The 13490-nt window shown below is 45.6% G+C and overlaps 2 protein-coding genes and 2 non-coding genes across 5 annotated transcripts in view; 3 read left to right on the top strand and 1 right to left on the bottom strand.

Annotated features, from left to right (window-relative positions):
* Positions 1-8180, bottom strand: part of LOC119389727 (D-glucuronyl C5-epimerase-like) — a 53280-nt gene extending 45100 nt beyond the window's left edge. Inside the window, 1 exon segment of the mRNA XM_049414533.1 lies at positions 8028-8180. The gene's annotated coding sequence lies outside the window, so the exon portion shown is untranslated.
* A 210-nt stretch (positions 8181-8390) lies between these two features.
* Positions 8391-8462, top strand: Trnae-uuc (transfer RNA glutamic acid (anticodon UUC)). Its single transcript has one exon. It is a non-coding gene; the product is annotated as a tRNA-Glu (tRNA).
* Positions 8463-8467: 5 nt separating this feature from the next.
* Trnaq-cug (transfer RNA glutamine (anticodon CUG)) lies at positions 8468-8539 on the top strand. The gene has a single exon. It is a non-coding gene; the product is annotated as a tRNA-Gln (tRNA).
* Positions 8540-9847: 1308 nt separating this feature from the next.
* Positions 9848-11701, top strand: LOC119389728 (UPF0488 protein CG14286). Of its 2 annotated transcripts, none has more exons than XM_037657101.2 (5): positions 9848-10044; positions 10113-10172; positions 10238-10328; positions 10402-10536; positions 11495-11701. In XM_037657101.2, exons 1-5 carry the CDS (start codon positions 10015-10017, stop codon positions 11653-11655), a joined length of 477 nt encoding a protein of 158 aa, XP_037513029.1. In that variant the 5' UTR covers positions 9848-10014; the 3' UTR covers positions 11656-11701. The 2 variants fall into 2 exon arrangements, with proteins under 2 accessions (XP_037513029.1, XP_037513028.1); XM_037657100.2 differs by having other exon boundaries at positions 9849-10044; positions 10110-10172.
* Positions 11702-13490: the final 1789 nt, after the last annotated feature.

Raw genomic sequence — 13490 nt, forward strand, 5'->3', positions numbered from 1 at the left:
GTCGTTCAGATAGGCCGGTCGAACCCAGAACTGTTCGCATATATATGTCTGGCCATGCAAAATCTATAGGCAGCCCCCCAAACTACCGCCAAGTAGCTAGTGTAATAATAATAATAATAATATCTGGGGTTTAACGTCCCAAAACCACCATATGATTATGAGAGACGCCGTAGTGGAGGGCTCCGGAAATTTCGACCACCTGGTAGCTAGTGTAAGTAGAAGAAGCAAAACGACTGCGGCTATCGACAACAACATCTGCTGATCGTCGGCATCGTAGCGGTAAACGCTAACGTGTTCTTTTCTTCTTTTCCAATGCAGACAACGTTAGTGCATGACAAGATAGGCCAAGTAGGGCTCGGGGGGGAGGGGGGGGGTGCTGTTCTCAGGTCAGGGAGTAAATACCACATATGAAAAAAAAAACATTGTGTTTGGATCGAGATGTATACTTCCAGACGTTGGAGATGCAGACATGCACCTCCCTTTCCCCAATTAGGCCTTAGTTCCGTCCGTCCAATAATGCTGTTAACGCCCTCTCTCTCTCTCTTTACCTCGCTTTTTTTCCTCTCTCTCCCTCTTTCTAACTACTTCATAAGCTGCACTGTGCTCTACCGATACAGACAGTGTAAATGGCGTCTATTGTATCGCAGGCACGCGATACAGAGAAAGATAAGCAATCAAGGAAAGAGTGCGCAGGGCAAACCGCCCCTCGATTGTTTACGGGCCTGCCAGAACGGCTGAAGCCGAACACTCGGGGTTATTGCTCAGGTCTGCCAAACACGATGGGAATCCAACAGCTGCCAGAGTCTCGGTCAAAAATTTTCCAAGCCCCTGAGAGCCCCAAATGGGCCTGTCTGTCTTCGTGAGGCGAGCCTACACTGGGGGTCCCCTTCTCAAGATTTTTTCTTGTTTGTTTGTTTGCTTGCTTGGAAGCCTCAGAAGTTGAGTGAAACGGGGATCCTCAAAAACTCGAGCTTCGAATCGCCGGGCCTTGCAAACCTGGCAGAAAAATCTCGCCAACGCACGCGCAAGGGCTTCAGAAACCCTTATGACGAAAAACTATACACGAAACGGCGCTCTCGGGATCGGTCGGTATATGGCAAAAGCTGTCGCCGAGTGAGCTTGCGAAGATAAAACATCGAAGTAGACAAAATCGAAGAAGAATGAGGAGGAGACTACATTTGGCGCTGAGCCGTGCTGGCGCGAGGGCTGCAGAAAATAGCGTCAGTTTGCTCTGTTTACCAAGAACCACCTCGGGAGACTATACAACATGAGCGTCATATGCGATAACATGCCATATTCTGCAAGTTTCCTTCACACATGCATCACTTTCGACCCACACAAGATGGCGGATATCGGATGTAAAGACTGCAGGCGCACTTCAGCTGGGGCAGATACAGGAGTTCACGCAGAATTTCGATTTGGGGGGGAGGGGAGGGGGTGGATTTGTGTGGAATAATTTTTGGGGGGAGGGGGAGGAGGTGCCAGGTGGGGGTGGGGAGGGGGGGGGCGTTGGAGAGCTGTGTATAAATGGGCAGATATATCCTAGCTAAAGCTCTCGTCATTTGTAGACTTGCCCTCGCCTCAATCGTCTGAACGTTAACTCAAGAGAGTGACAATACAACTTTTCTTGGCAATGAAGGGAAGGCTAGAGAGCCGAACTAGGTGTGTGCTACCGCTGAAGATTACAGTCCCACAATTGTGTCTGTGTTTTTGCGTGAGCATAAAAAATACATCACTTTATTTTCTACGGGGCGCTGTTTGAAAAGAGGGTCAGAACGGACCAAGGAGATATTTATACAGTAAAACCTCGGTGATACGAATCTCGCGGGGTCACCAAAAATATTCGTATCATCCGAAATTCGTATCACCAGAAAACATGGAAAATTAATATGCGACAAAAGAAAGGTGGCGGCATGTTTTCATTTATTGTTTCTCAGGGGCACAGCAACGTCATGAACATGCAGTTGAGAATGACTGCCAGTAGTGTTTTAGATGTCAACGATCATAATTGTAGTCGTTAATACGTGGCGCGTGCGCGCGTGTGTAATTAATTAACCAGGTGTGCTGTGACCCGGGACAGTTAGTAGCCACTTCCAAATCTTAGTACGCTTTTTTTCGCATGACATCAGAGAGCTGCGGCGAAAATGACTTATTAAGCGCTCTGCACGCGATTGAACGCCAGAAAATACCAGGACCGCTGTCCTTTGTTGTTATTACTTCCTTATCGCGGTGGTGTTTTGGATGTTTTTCGGGAGATTTAGGGCCGTGCCCGCACCATCGGGAGGTTTGCTCGAAATTTGCGAATCTCCTGTGGAAATCGGAGAGCTGGCAGGTGTGCGCGTCCCCGACAGTCGTGCATGTTGACGTTGCTAGGCCTAGCTCCTTGAAGACATGGCTCGGATCTACGTGGCAGGCACGTGTAAACCTCGAGCACAGCAGCACGTGTCGACTTGTTAAAAACTATAGAGAGAGAGAGAGAGAGAGAGAGAGAGAGAGCGCTACGTTAGCGTCATTTGTAAGTCTAAACGCGAAGGTACATGAAGGCGCATTAGGGCCTCCAAGATTCGCACGCAGTCTCGGATGTCTCGGAGGTTACGACGCGCCGTTGATGGCCTGTTCTGACAAACTCCATGGCGGCGCGGCGCGCATGACCGCGCGTGATGGCCTTGTCTTCCACCACAGCACGGGCAGCACCTGTTCGTATCCGTGGTAGCGTACGTTCGTATCAAACGTCACCGGGTGAAAATAGGTTCGTAACAACCGTACTCCATTACATTGCAGGCTAATGGGCATTGGCCGGGACCACTGAAAAATTCGTATCACCCCGAAATTCGTACGAGCCATGTTCGTATCACCGAGGTACTTATATATATTTTTTTGCTTTATGCGGTGTCATTTCGCGTTTTTTCATGTGTGAAAACGTCGCACCTTTTACGTGCACCTCACAGTGAAAATGGCGTCTTCGTCTTCAGGTGAACGCTCGTCACACTCCAGCTTTTCCGACGACACGCCGAGGGAGCTTGTGACGAATTTCACTAACAAATGGCTGTGTAAGCCTGTGACGGCCGCTCGAATAATCAAATGGCTGTCGCAGGAGGTACGGAAGGTTCACAAACCAAAACTAAATTCTAAACGCGCGCCGAACCGCACTACTTCGCGGAGCAGTACGTGTGCAGTAGCTCCGCCCCCGTAGCCTTCCCTTCACTGCCAAGAAAAGGTGTTTGCGAGTACACACGCTGAATTTCGCGTATCCGTTATCCGGCTACACCAGGCTTTCTACTGTTTATCGTTTTACAGTCATTTCTGTTGCGTTCGTCATTGACATCAAGAAACGCGAAGGTGAGTCACGGCCGCATACTGACGCGCGGCTGTCGCTGTCAACTGAACTCGTGCAACGCCTGTGCGTATATCCTCAGCGTACGTCTCATAGTTTCTAAATCCCGACTTTCGTAATATCCCTACTGAAACGTTCCGCACGTTATCCCGTATATTTATCATTCTTACGGAAAATATATGAATTCCATTTATAATTCAATATAATTTTCCGTTTGAATCATTCGGAAACTATATGGAAATAATGTAATGCATATGGAAAGTTACGGTATAATATAGCAAGTTATGGCTTTTTTCCACCCGATACTTTCTACATATTAGATTAGTTATCGCTAATCAGTAATGGAATAGCGTAAGCGCCCAGCAAATGCGACACATTCTGCCGTGCAGGTCATGGTCAGTAGTCAAACGAATTAAAAGTACAATGCGGGCAGACGTTTTATTATTATTCATATTATACGAGGCACAAAGCAAAGCCTGTTTCAGCCGGAAAAACATCCCGTGGCCTTCAAAAAGAGCCCTCCCCCCCCCCCCCCCCCCCCATCCCCGCTTGATGCTTACACTTTCAAATTTATTTGCCCGGACGCTATACAGTTAGACTTTGAAGGATTCGATTTTCCGCTCAATTTGGCCACGCGCTGAAGTTTCGGTCGATGTCATTAATGTTCCACAGGGCCAACACGCTTCATGCAGTTCGATCGCGTCACATTAACGGAAATATATTGTCTAACTAAAGCTTGATGAGCTGCAAACGTGCGCTTGCAGGAAGGAAATCTTAATCAGGTCAGCAAATAACGCTCCGATTTCATAACACGAAATTTCTTTACGCGTCAAACTCGCATGTGAGCGCATAATCGGTGAGTTGGTTCATTGCGCTTTTATACAAGCATGGCCAGACACCATTTGTACCCCAAACAAATGGGCGCGCGCACGAACCGTACAGTCATGGAGAATTGAAATAAGGACCAGTTATGGTTAGCTAAAACGCGTTCTTTCGTTCTTGTTTTGCGTCATGCACTGTGCGTAATGTGAGCACGATTTCGGCTTATGCTCAACTGGAGGCCTGACTACCTTTGGTAACCGCACAGTTTGCGGTCCGAAATAGTGCTCTCGAGCATAGGCGTGCGCACAAGGGGGGGGGGGGGGGGGGGGAGGGTGCAAAATCTGCCGCGTACCTTGACCCTTCTAGTCACCTAGGAGGGGGAGAGGGGGGCGCAAAATCTGCCCCATACATTGACTTAGTAGGGTGGGAGGGCGCTGCGATGAACCTTTGCCCCCCCCCGTATGGGCAACCCTGCGCACGCCTATGCTCTCGAGTTGCTATTCGCGAAACCTATTCGACTTCGTCATTTCTTGTCCTCGTTTCATATGCCCAAGAGTGTACACGTTATTGTCTCCATGCACGGAAATTATAAGGTATACATATGTAGTCGGTTACAACCTAACAACAAATGTAAGCTCTGCCCACAACACCGCGACGAGCCTGCCCTTCACCCACGAAAGAGAGTCATGCTAACAGCTTTCCGCCCAGCCGCAAGCAGTCTTTCCCGGCTAATGGTACGCACATTAACAGTTAAAGGTTCGCCGGTACTAAAAACATTATGTTTGACTGAGCAATGATGTCAGAATCCTTGACAAGTTTACCAGGACGTTCAAGTTTTCCGACGTATAACTAGCGACACAATCGTGTGTCTGTATCGTAAAGTCAACTATCTACTATCTGTAACACTGGAGAAATGCTTGATGTCACGAATGTGAATTGGCGCTGAATAGGGCACGTATGCAAGTTCTATGTGGTTGTAACCGAATATAGAGCACAAATTTCTTGCAGTCAATACCATAAGCAAGGCGCCGCATCCAGCCATCACTTACACCTGACGTGTATACATTAGTCGGAAAATAAATGTTTTAGTCAGCAAAACTGCTAAAAATTTACGCGCTATGCAATAAGCTTAACATCACTAGAAATCATGAAAACCTTCATGTGTTCCTTTTTCTTCCTTTTCTTTTCATGCCTAAATGCAGACATTGCTTTTACACGTTTGCATGGCTTGTAACCGAACATGTCACGGCTTGGTGAGCAGAGTTTTGCACCAGTTTTTGTACGAATGCACCAAAATCAAGATTCCGCGTACGTCAAAGGCAGACACCTCATGGCAATAGACCTTGTTACTTTTTCGTCGAGGCCTCCGTGGTCCAGGCATTTACAAGAATCATGAATTTTTTTGTTTTTTTTTTCTCCTAAAGAAGTGCTGGCAAGTGCGTTCTGAACCGAGCAGTGATCACATTATTTTATTATTTTTTAGACGCGCGCTGAAGAACTAGTATTATTAATTTTGAACAGTTTACAATACGAAACTTATTTATGAACTCGGCTATCACAGGGAAATGGTAGCTTTGAACACTTAAAGAAAAGCTCAGAGGTTCACTTGCGCTAATAAATACAGCTCAGTAATACCGATAGTGAATCTGTTTACCCCGATCGTAAAACATGACGGCCACGACGTGTTACCACCGGCTCCGCAATCAATTCCGGCGCATTCATCCTGTAAAAGCATATCCTCCGGGATTAGTTTCAGTTTTGAGATAAACCGTCGCTGAAGAGCTTGCATTTGAACCCCCTGCAACACAGCTGCACGAAGGCCACAGGACTGGTGCCATAGAATGTTTATCACACTCCCGGAAATAAGTTATCATTCCTTGAGACTGTAATAGTACCTGGAAGTCAACACATCTACAGCCAGGTCTGTTCATGCATTAGTCCGCGTTTTCGTGTGGATGCGCTTGGCGACAGAAAGGAAGCAGAAAATAAAATGAACCTGTACTTCCTGAACCAGCAAATTAAGGGCACACGGGAATTACCCGCGCATTCATCATCATCACTGAATCGTGCAAGGTATTATGCAGCGCTTATCATAACAGCTCTTTCTAGAGTTGCAATGGCTTAGCTACTACGTAACGAGATTATCCGGACAATGTCAAGTCAAAATACGTGTCGACCTCAATAGCAACTTTCAAGTTGTCAGAAAAACGAGCCAGTTTTTTTTTTTTTTTTTTTGTTCAACATGTGGAAGTCTTTCACCTCTGTAGATGTAAGCAACATTCATCTCATTTTAAAGCCACAATTCACAGTAATGCTACTACATATGCAAACTATGCGCACAGACAGAAAAGACGTGAATTATTTATGATCGGCGTAATTTGCATACGGCTGGATAGCACGGCATGATTCACGTACACACAGTTCATTTAGTACAACGTAAAGTGACACATCGTCTAAAAGAAGCGTGATCCGCAATTGGAATGTGTATATTTGTTTTGACCGATGCGCAGGGTTTAGCCCCGTTTGACGTCACAGAGGCAACACTTGGGCTGTTGACGCATAAGTGGAGGTCTCCGTATAAAACTGGGTCACCAGAATTGCTAAACGCGCACCACAATCTATCAAAATGTCCGGCAGCTGGCAATAAAACCCGCGACATCGCACTCATGCAAAAAAGAAAGAAAAGAAGTTATTTGTTTGGTTCCATTAAAATGAACAGCAACACAACATAAACACGCGGCGAAAGTTGCGGGCATCCGTAAGGTCAGTTGGGTTCCTTTCGATGTGCACCAGCTGTTCTGTGAAGAACGACACCAAACAGCTGGTTGGTTATGCTCGTAGCAGCAGTACATCAGTTTGACACCAACAGCACGATTTCCACAACTTAATAGCGAACCTACTTACACCGACGTGTGCATCTCTACAGCACCCGGATGCATCCAAATAGGCAAGTACTACACGCCTACCTCTACGCATTTTGTCTACACGGGCATCGGCGAACCTAGGAATCGTTTTAACAGAGACGTTTTACTTTACTCGACCTATAATGGGGGCTTCCGTTTTAAGATTGCATCTGATGCACGCTACATTCGTACTCAGACGAAACGTAGCCCAACGAATAGCACAATTCGCGTTCGTTTTATTTATTTTAGCTTTTTAAGTATCTCAACGATCGTAACGAAACGGGTTAACATAACCGGCTTTCTATTATCAAAGCTGCCGACGCGCAAACGAGGGCGCGAGCTCTCGCGACAAGCACGCTGCGTAAACAAACATGCATCCTGCCAACATGAACTCCATATGGGCAAGTGCTACGCGATGAACTACAAGGTAAAAACCCTATGATCACTTGCATTACTCCTTATCAATTTCTTAACTGCGGCGTTGCTCTGCACGAATTGCCTATTATCGAATTAACACGTATGCAATCAACCAACGATTGTTTACAATCAACAAGCAACGGCGCTTGAGGTCTTAGCACACCAATGGTGACAGTTCACAATGTACTAACAAAACCACGTTGCCCCCTCGCAACAATCTTGCCGCGAGTCCAAAATTGGCGACGGCTTGCCTACTATGTAGTTTCAGGAGCGCGCGAAGCGTGCACGAAGGTAACAAAGCAGCCGCCGTGCTACTAAACAGGTGGTGCTGAAGAGCAACAGCAAGGTACACTGGTAACAACAGCTCTCTTTCGACAGGACATTCTTCAAAACGACACGGTAATAAATTTCGACATAATTCGGAGCAACCTTGAAGCGGGGTAGAATAACAAAACTGGTGCGGCGGCACGGAGAGCCAAGCGAAGGGTGCCTGCAACAGCTGCGTCGGCAAGGCCGACAGCAATCGACTGCAGTGAGGAATTTATACTCACACTTAGGGCATGCCGTGCGTCACATGTTCACTTATCTAGTCCACAACAGCACAAACGCGTCACAAAACAACGCGCACGACCGCACGACCATCGCGAGAAAAGGGCAATGAAGTTTTGAGCTTGCCAGGGTTTTCGCGCGTCCCGCCATCTGTTAGCAAATGCGCGTACTAAGCGCGCGCCTCCTTTGTTTAAGCCTATCGCTTCCGTTCCTTTCGCAACAGTAAAAGCAGCAGCGTTGAACAGAGACACCTAAATTAGTTTCTGGAGCCGTAAGGATTGTTTAAAATGAGAAAATTGAAGCGTACGAACCAAAAACTTAGTAGCAAGGCTTATATAGAGTAAGTTTGACGAACCTGCTCGTCTTCCGATGTGGTCTAGTGGCTAGGATACCTGGCTTTCACCCAGGAGGCTCGGGTTCGATTCCCGGCATCGGAGTGGTTGGTCCCATGGTGTAATGGTTAGCACTCTGGACTCTGAATCCAGCGATCCGAGTTCAAATCTCGGTGGGACCTGAATTTTTTTTTTCTTTTTATGAAACTTGCGAAAATTTCAAGCTTTTCAGTTGACGTGCGATTGCCCTATTTCGCCAACATCTGGACTAATTTGGCTAAGACGCGTTGTGTACATTCTGTAGCTGCCCCACTTCACGTTATATATTTCTAGTCGCAGTATAACTGCGAAGAAATTGTCATTTGCAACATGCAAACCACATGCAAACTTATTTGAACCATATGTAGAAGTGAATGAAACTTATACCAGTGTACCACATGGTTCACTGCTGATCGCGATAAGCGATCGGTCGCGCAGCTTATCGCGACGTGCTCAAGCGTATCAATGTCCTGTGTACTGAAAAACCAAAAAGACGCGTACCATCAAGGGAAAAAGTAAGGACAGGACAGAAAGGGCGTCCTTACTTTTTTCCTTGATGGCACGCGTCTTTTTGGTTTTTCAGTAAGCATGTACCAACTAGCCCAACAAAAAGTTCTATTGTCCTGTGTTTCGCGCTGTTTCTCGTTTCGTTGAACATGTACCAACCGGCCCAAATAAGCACTCTAGTTCTCAACAGTGAATCTGCGGTTTGCGTAAAGAAGCCAATCACGATGAAGTAATTCGATCCGGATTAGGCCCGATCGCGATTAGATGTGACCGTGTGGCACCGGTGTAAGACGCCGGAGTTTTGCTGTTTATTTAGTAATGATTATTATCGTCAATATTTTCATGGAAGGAACATTGTTTCTCCTTCGCGCTATTGTCGAACGAACAGGTCGGTATAATCACTGACATCGTGGGTGTAACGCAAGGAGCTTATGATAAAGCTTTATTAACTTTATAAAAGTTTTATTATAATTCCCTTGGTATAACGGCTTGAGGTTGGCAGAGATACATTCTTGGACAGGAGAGGAAATTCGATTCTCTAGACTTGTTTATAATTATTCACAATGATATGGTGGGAAAGAATTCGCGTTTTGCAAGTGACAGCTCTTCTTGAGATGTACACATAACTGGTAAAAGCAAGGAAAGGAAACGTAGTAAAATTTGACGGAAAAGTCGGGTGTCCACGCGGACACGGGAAAATATTCCGAGCTTTGCGCTCCTAACGCCTGCGAACGAAAACGTTCCTACCTAATAATGAAACCGAAACTAGTAACTCGTCTCACTTTCACCACTATTGTAAGCTACACTGTATGTGCGCTTACACATTCAAGCGTAAAGTGCGCTTTAATGTGCATTTTTAGCATGGTTTGGAATATCGGTAACAGCGGTGGCTGAAATTTCTCACGAAATGTCACTATGTCATGGCGCTAAAGCTGACTGAATCTGTCAACAATCACTATGGCGGCGCCCATAGCGTTGTTTTGTCCGTTTGCAGCGTTGGTAAACACGCACGTTTTCCTGTATCGAGGAACGTGAATTGTTGCTTGGCATTGCGTTGCATAGTCGTCGATCGTTTGCCCGAACTCTCTTGTAGGTTTATTTGACGTCACTGATGCACAGAAGAAAGCGGCTACCCGTTCAGGTACTTTGATACAAAATTACGTGTTTTGATATAACTATACGCTCAACGTTTACCTTGGTTTCCAGCAGAAGCTGCCAGTACCACAAGCTTCTACTTCACTGAGCTCCGAAGATCACTCTAATGATGAGGTCCGTTCATAAAGCGTTTTTTTTTTGAAAACCGTATCGAACTGAACGCCTTCTTTTTACCGCAGGACGCCAACGAAAAGTTCGAACGAGAACTAAAGTGGTGCATTGAGCAACTCAATATTTCACTCTCCCATACCGACGCAAAGAAGAAAAACTGTAAGATGCGACACTTGCCGATATTTGAAACAAGGTTGACGCAAGTTTTTTCTTTCCTTGTTCTTTCCATCAGACAATGAAGAACTGCGGGCTCTTCAAACGCTCCAAAGCGTCAAAGCGCCCGTCGCGAAAAAAAGGCAGGTGATGAGCGTTACACTTGGGAACTACAGGGCGAAGATGGAACAAGAGAAGGCGAAGTTCATCACTGGTACGTGCGTGTGTCGTAACTCATCTGCATGAACTGCATTTATAGCCCACCGCAAGCGGGCCGTATTCCCGTTCATTCTAAGCTAAACAAATCAAATAGCCCGAGAAAACTGATATTGGATTTCTGCACCAGAGCTGCTATGTGTCTAGCTGCACCTATGTAGCTAAAAAAAAACCCGTATCTGCGTGGACCACGCCTCAAGACGCAAGGCACGTGGAAGTGACACATTCCCAGTCAAGCAGGCCTGTACTTCATAAATAAATATATGTATATTGCTGGAGACTTACTACACTCCGCCTTATTAATCGCTCGCTTGTAATCAGGAATTGAGCAGCAGATTCAAGCAGCGCTGTTGCCCGCAGTTACAATTTCACTACCCTGTCAATCCCGACACTCGTTATCAACAGTTGCCGTTGACAAGGATGACGAATCAACTGGGTTGGAGCCTTTAAAAACTAACCGGTTCTTGGCCAATCCCCCAGTGTGGGTATGAGCCACAGCTTCCAGGGTCTACTACTACTTTGCGCAGGGACAACGGGTCTACTCTACTCTACTCTACAATGCACTGGAAATGAAAACACATATATGTTGCACTCGTCACCGTATGCGTTTACGTCTTCACTTACCAAGCGCCACTGTCACGGTGAAATTAACTGGTACAGTCTGCATATTTTCATTGTAAGCAAGCATACAGGCGTGTCAGCTGATTCTGTTGGTGCTCTAAAACTGCAAAGCTACCAGGTACTCCTCACTGATGTCTGTTGCAAAATGATACAACACAATTAAAGCACGAAGAAATGGACAACGTGGGCGAGAGCGAACAAAAGACAGTCCGCACTCGTCCATGTTTGTTTCTTTGCGTTGTATCATTTTGCAACAGACATCATATGCATATGGAGTATGAGCTAGCCTAAACCATCACCCCTTCTGTGTTACATCTGCCCCCGTGACTTTGCAGACTCTACCAGAAAGACTAGGCTGCAGCCTCAACCTTCTGCCGAGACCAAGTCTGTCTTCCTGAGGAAAGTGACGACAGCTGACAAGGACAGCCAACCCGGTGCCCCACAGACTGCTAATGAGTTCAAATTCAACTTCGTCATTGACAACGAGGACACTTGAGGTGCCTGTCTTATTTTTAATTATAATAAAGTGCCTGTTGCCTGTATGTGTCTTACTTGTCATTGGTACCATCGGTAAAAAGCTAGCATAACTTATGCGCCTCTCCTTGTCTGAAAATTAATAATTGTCGAGGTTTTACGTGCCAAAACCACAATATGATTATGAGGTACGGCATAATGTAGCGCTACGGATAACGTTGACCGCCTGGGGTTCTTTAACCTGCATTGACATCGCACAGTACACGAGCCTCTAGAATTTCGCCAACATCAAACTGAGAACACTGCTGCTGGGATCGAACCAGCGATTTGTGTGTCAGAAGCTGAGCACTGTGACCACTGTGCCACCGTAACTTCTGGCCTGAAACTTAGCTTGAATGCTGTGCACAGAGGTCAAATATAACAAGCAGTTATTTCAAATAGCTTAAACGGACCTAAATGAGGAAGACTTGTGGCAGCTTATTTCTGCTCCAGATGCCCACATAAATCGTACATTTCAGCATTGCATGGCCTAGTGTGCTGAAATGTTTGCTACAAAAAAAAAAATCTTACCAGCACATGACCTTTCTGGACATATTATACAAAATTTTCTTCAGTCATGCTTCTTGCACTTTTTCATCAACTGTTTTACTGCCAAGCTGATGATTAGAAGACTCCTCCCTCAAATCCGATTCCATGTTGAAAATTTTTTTAGCGCATTTTCACATCAACTCGGCAGCTATGCAAGGAATGATTACATTTCATATACATCCTGAATGACGAGATCGGACTGCTAAGCTTAAAGAGAAACAATGAATTGGTTTAGATCGATAAAATGTGCTCTAAGAACTCTAACGTCGTTAATTTCGCCATCATGGGTTTATTAATAGAGGCGGAAATCAAGTTCAAAGTTTGTTTTAAATTTCGCGCCGAAATCTCCCCGTGTGACGTCATGAATTTCAAAGTGTATTTATTGTAGTTTGGCGCCATTGGCTCAACAAAATTACCCCAAACTTGGCATGTTAAGTCTATGCTTCCCTCAAAGGATAATGCACTTCATTTTAACCGATTAGGAACAACGTAGTCCCTAGTAGGCACTGTCAGAACATGTGAAATCATGGCGAATGGTGTGGAAACTTCAAGGTGGCGCTGCCACCCACATTTTGCTTTTGTGCGTTTTCTCGCAGGAAGTGTGGCGTTTTTGGTTAGGTGCACGTTAAAGAACCCCAGGTGGTCAAAATTTCCGGAGCCCTCCACCATGGCGTCTCTCATAATCATATCGTGGTTTTGGGACGTTAAACCCCAGATATTATTATTGTGGCGTTTTTGGTATCGTGAAAGAGTACTTTACTAATACGAGAAAAATCGTTTCGCTCTTTAATGTCCCTTTAAGGGCATGATTTTAATTCCTGGCCACAGCAGCCACATTTTTGGCAAGGGTGAAATGCAAGCATCCATGTAATACATATATTTAGGTGCAGTTAACAATGCTATGTGGCAAAAGTTAATGGTTACGCTAATATATTTTGAAACACTATCAAAACACTAGGCGTACTTGGTTGACTGGTTACTCTGGAAAAGGAAACGGATGACCATATGGCAAACTACTGCACAGCTGCTACCCATTTTGCCATTTGTCAGCTAAATAAGTTGTCAAAACAAGGCAATGATAAAGCAACTATGAAGTGAGACTCCTTTAGCATTTTACAGAATAGTGATTTTGAACCTTTTTTTCTTTTCTCATTTGGCCCCTTTCACTCATGTGCTTAGTCAACGAACACCTGCACACACACACACACACACACACACACACACACACACACACACACACACACACACACACACACACGCGATCTTCAA

Source organism: Rhipicephalus sanguineus, chromosome 4, assembly GCF_013339695.2.
Source record: "Rhipicephalus sanguineus isolate Rsan-2018 chromosome 4, BIME_Rsan_1.4, whole genome shotgun sequence".
In the NCBI taxonomy this organism is placed as follows: domain Eukaryota; kingdom Metazoa; phylum Arthropoda; class Arachnida; order Ixodida; family Ixodidae; genus Rhipicephalus; species Rhipicephalus sanguineus.